At 29.4% G+C, this 2,006-nt stretch overlaps 1 protein-coding gene across 1 annotated transcript; it reads right to left on the bottom strand.

The window, feature by feature from the left end:
• Positions 1 to 703: 703 nt before the first annotated feature.
• LOC121223100 (uncharacterized) lies at positions 704 to 1,768 on the bottom strand. Its single transcript, XM_041104098.1, has 2 exons — positions 1,432 to 1,768; positions 704 to 1,353 (listed from the first exon to the last, which is right to left on the bottom strand). The coding sequence occupies exons 1-2, from the start codon at positions 1,759 to 1,761 to the stop codon at positions 859 to 861; spliced, it is 825 nt and encodes a 274-aa protein (XP_040960032.1). The 5' UTR covers positions 1,762 to 1,768; the 3' UTR covers positions 704 to 858.
• Positions 1,769 to 2,006: the final 238 nt, after the last annotated feature.

The following is a 2,006-nucleotide window of genomic DNA, read 5'->3' as shown; positions in this document are numbered from 1 at the left end:
AATATATGTTTTGATTACTTTTTGTCCAAATAAAAGATTGTAATATGAAAATGAGTCAAAAGAAAAAAAAGGAAATTCAATCTAAAAAATTGTGAATGTAAAAATGTGGAAAAGAATCAAATAGGAGAATAAAATAGAATTTAATGAAATTAAAAAATATATAAGATATTGATGATTATTTGCAAAGATGTTTGAAATTAGGCAGATAATCAGTCTGGAAACTAGAAAAAGAATCATTTGAATTGAGAACCTGAGAAAAATCGTAGTTGAACTACAAACCAAAATAATCAGTAAAAATTTAAGCTTCTTCAGGCTGGGCTAAGCCAGGAAAGAAGCCTCGACCCAATTTTTTGAATTCAACCCAATAATAAAAATAAAAATAAGGGTTCGTTTGTTTGGCAGTAAAATGTTTTCCGTAAAATGATTTCTGGAAAATATTTTACTTTTCTGTAAAATGATTTACTGGAAAGTATTTTCTGGTGTTTGATGAATTTGTGTAAATATTTTCTGTTGTTTGGCAGATTTCTTGAAAATATTTTCCGGAAAAGTTGTTTTTACATATATTAATAAATTTTTATATTTTAAATTGTTTTTACATATATTGTAATGATTTATTTATAATAATACTCAATTATTAAGCTACAATATTAATCGTTATAAATTGAAAAAAACTAATATCAAATAAATTATTTGTAATTGTGTTAAAAAAACAAGTATTGAATAATTATAAATTGCTTCGAAACCACAATGAGTACTAGAAATTAATAATATTATCCAAATACATAATTAGTAGTACACCACATAGTAACAACATTGTCCAAGTGCATAATATTACACCACATAAAAGTATTAATATCTTCAACCTTGAGAAAATTTTTGAAGCCGAATTTTTTTATGCTTCTTACTTTTAATTAAAAAAGCTTTGGCCTCGGATTCATGACTCACTAGATAATCAAACACAGAACACAAGAAGTCATCATCAAATCCTTCTTGCTCCACTGACATCACTTGTTCGTAAAGCTGTGATGTCTTATCGGCAGTAAATTGTTCCAAAGCATTAGCAATTTTGCCAAGTTGTTCACCCACAAATTTAATTTGTTCATCAACGAGACTTTCTTGAACACTTTTTCTTTTACGTTTGGGTGTGCCAGATGAAGATACATTTGTTCTTACCTCTTCAGCCTCTTCATTGTCGCAGTCTACAGGCATTGAATCTTCATTACCATCATCCAAATCTATGTCAGCAAATGTTCTGGCAAAACTCCCTGTTGCCATATCTTTGCCAACAACCGAAGCCATTTCATCATAATGATCAATGCTTTTATTCAAAGATGGTTCATACTTCTTGTGTGCCTGTTGGATATTATACACAATTAGAATAACAAGTAAAAAACAATTGAAATATACTTAACATATATATACATATATTACCATCACTGCTGCATCATATGTCGCTCTATCACATGTGATCATTTTCATGTTATCATCCCATCCAAAACCACTTTCACCTCGAATTTTGCATATAATCTGCCACTGGTTTTTTACTGTCTTCAAATGATTTTCCACATGCTTCGCATCGCATTGGACTTGGAATCTTTCAGAAATGGCATCGACAACTCGATTAATAGAAACTGCTTTGAAAGTATTAGAAGGCTTATTTCCTTTTCGAGCCTCCTCTGCTAGAATTTCAAGGAAAACATGTTCCATCAATTTTGTCCACCTGAATTGCTTGGATGTCCCTTCTTTGTTGCCCTTACCCATTCTACATTAAATAATTATCATTGTCAATCATTTCAATATCCAACAAGCTTAAAACATAATAATAAATTCAATCTCCAACAAGGTTAAAACATAATCAATATCTAACAAATTCAACTAAAATTTCAATATCATTACCCAACCAACATTTACAAAAAAAAAACAATTTTAATACTAAAACATACATAACATAGAAACAATAACCCTAAGCCCTAAATCTACCTAATATTTCTAGCCATATAATCAGT

The sequence above is a fragment of the Gossypium hirsutum genome, chromosome D11 (genome assembly GCF_007990345.1).
Source record: "Gossypium hirsutum isolate 1008001.06 chromosome D11, Gossypium_hirsutum_v2.1, whole genome shotgun sequence".
NCBI lineage: Eukaryota > Viridiplantae > Streptophyta > Magnoliopsida > Malvales > Malvaceae > Gossypium > Gossypium hirsutum.
The sequence above is the reverse complement of the archived record's forward strand: the minus strand, read 5'-3'. Positions and strand labels throughout refer to the sequence as shown.

What these genes read in the sequence shown, in the direction of transcription:
- LOC121223100 (XM_041104098.1), bottom strand. Translation starts at nt 1,761, where the DNA reads ATGGGTAAGGGCAACAAAGAAGGGACATCCAAGCAATTCAGGTGGACA. An exon ending in CATATGATGCAGCAGTGATG is followed by an intron (nt 1,354 to 1,431) that starts GTAATATATGTA and finishes AATATCCAACAG; the next exon opens with GCACACAAGAAGTATGAACC.